Source organism: Anneissia japonica, unplaced genomic scaffold, assembly GCF_011630105.1.
Source record: "Anneissia japonica isolate Jap-2015-1 unplaced genomic scaffold, ASM1163010v1 scaffold104755_len1987_cov126, whole genome shotgun sequence".
Lineage (NCBI taxonomy): Eukaryota > Metazoa > Echinodermata > Crinoidea > Comatulida > Comatulidae > Anneissia > Anneissia japonica.
In genome coordinates, this window is record NW_022687462.1 from 1 (window position 1) to 1385 (window position 1385).

General features: G+C 29.0%; 1 protein-coding gene across 1 annotated transcript; it reads right to left on the bottom strand.

Moving 5' to 3' along the window:
• Window positions 1-33: 33 nt before the first annotated feature.
• On the bottom strand, window positions 34-1182 carry LOC117119199 (the record flags this gene model as incomplete). Its single annotated transcript, XM_033264014.1, has 3 exons — window positions 34-311; window positions 557-659; window positions 1066-1182. Coding segments are annotated over 3 exons (390 nt in total), but the record flags the coding sequence as incomplete, so codon positions are not given.
• Window positions 1183-1385: the final 203 nt, after the last annotated feature.

The window sequence follows — 1385 nt, forward strand, 5'->3', positions numbered from 1 at the left end:
GTTAAATTGCAGTAGAAAACGCACGGACTGTACTGCACGTAAAAATATTGAAACCGATTAAAAAGAAAGGCAAGGAAAATAATGATCCATATAATATAAAATTACAATTTTATGGAATTAATACAAGGCATTTTGTTGTACTTACACTTTTCCCAGCATGGCTTTAACACAAGAGGTTTTCCCGGAACCCTCTTGACCAAGAAACATCAGTCTTGAATTAACAACTGTTATTTCACCGTTTTGAAGTGCATCTTTGAATGCTTTTACGGCATCGGGACCCCTGGCTAAAATCTCTGATGGAGTTGATAGTTCTAATTTATATACAAACATAACAACAATTTTTATTATTTTCTTTTTTAATTATATTTTTGATTATTTACGAGGAAATTAACCTCTTTACGATAATCAAAATGTGGAATTAATACATTAATTGTGTAGAATTTCAAATTTAAAAAAATAAATGTCAAACGTAATAATACGGATGTATGATAAGTACTCTTTTAAATAGAGTTTAAAGATTTGATTCCACAGATATTTAATAAGTCAATCAACGTACTTTCAAGTAATTCTTTTAAATCTTGTTTCTTTTTACTTCTCGTGGTTTCTTCGTATCCTTTACATTCGTTTTCATCATACAAATCAAGAGGCGTCTTTCCATCCTGCAATAACAGACACGAGCACGCGATGATTCATTCCATTGCAAGACAATTAAAAACCAAATAAACAGAAAGCAGTGATATATTTTAGTTAAATACTCAAAGATAATAATAAAAATAATATATCTAATGAACACCCGACAATGTTATCATCACGACATTATAATTATGTTGTAAATTACCATCCAATTAATTGATAATAAACATTATTAAACTCATACTTCTAAAATTTTTAAAAAATCAACCATACCCGTATGTTTTTTTTGTTTTCGATTTAATTTTGTTTGAATTTATATTTATTACGTTGGTTTTAATTAGTAAAAATGTTTCAAGTAGTTTCATATACAGTTGTTGTATTAAGGTCATTGACTGATATTCTTTTGATGCATTTCATTTTTCTGTACATTACCACATCTTTTATTGTCACCGACGCGCCAAAGCTGATATTGAGAATTGCGACTTCCTTGTGTTGCTCGTGCGTCAGCCACTCATTCTTTAGACAGTAATGTAGTGGTGTTTGTCCAAACTGCAATGAAATGATAATCAACGTCAAGTTTGTTGAACACGCACAACCCAAGAATATCAATTAACAAATATTACGCAAACGTAAAAGTACCTGAGATAATTTATAACAACCATAATTTATTAACGCCTACCGGTAATAATAGTGATACTTCAGTAATATTATAATAATCATAATAATAATATTGATGATAATAATAATAATTT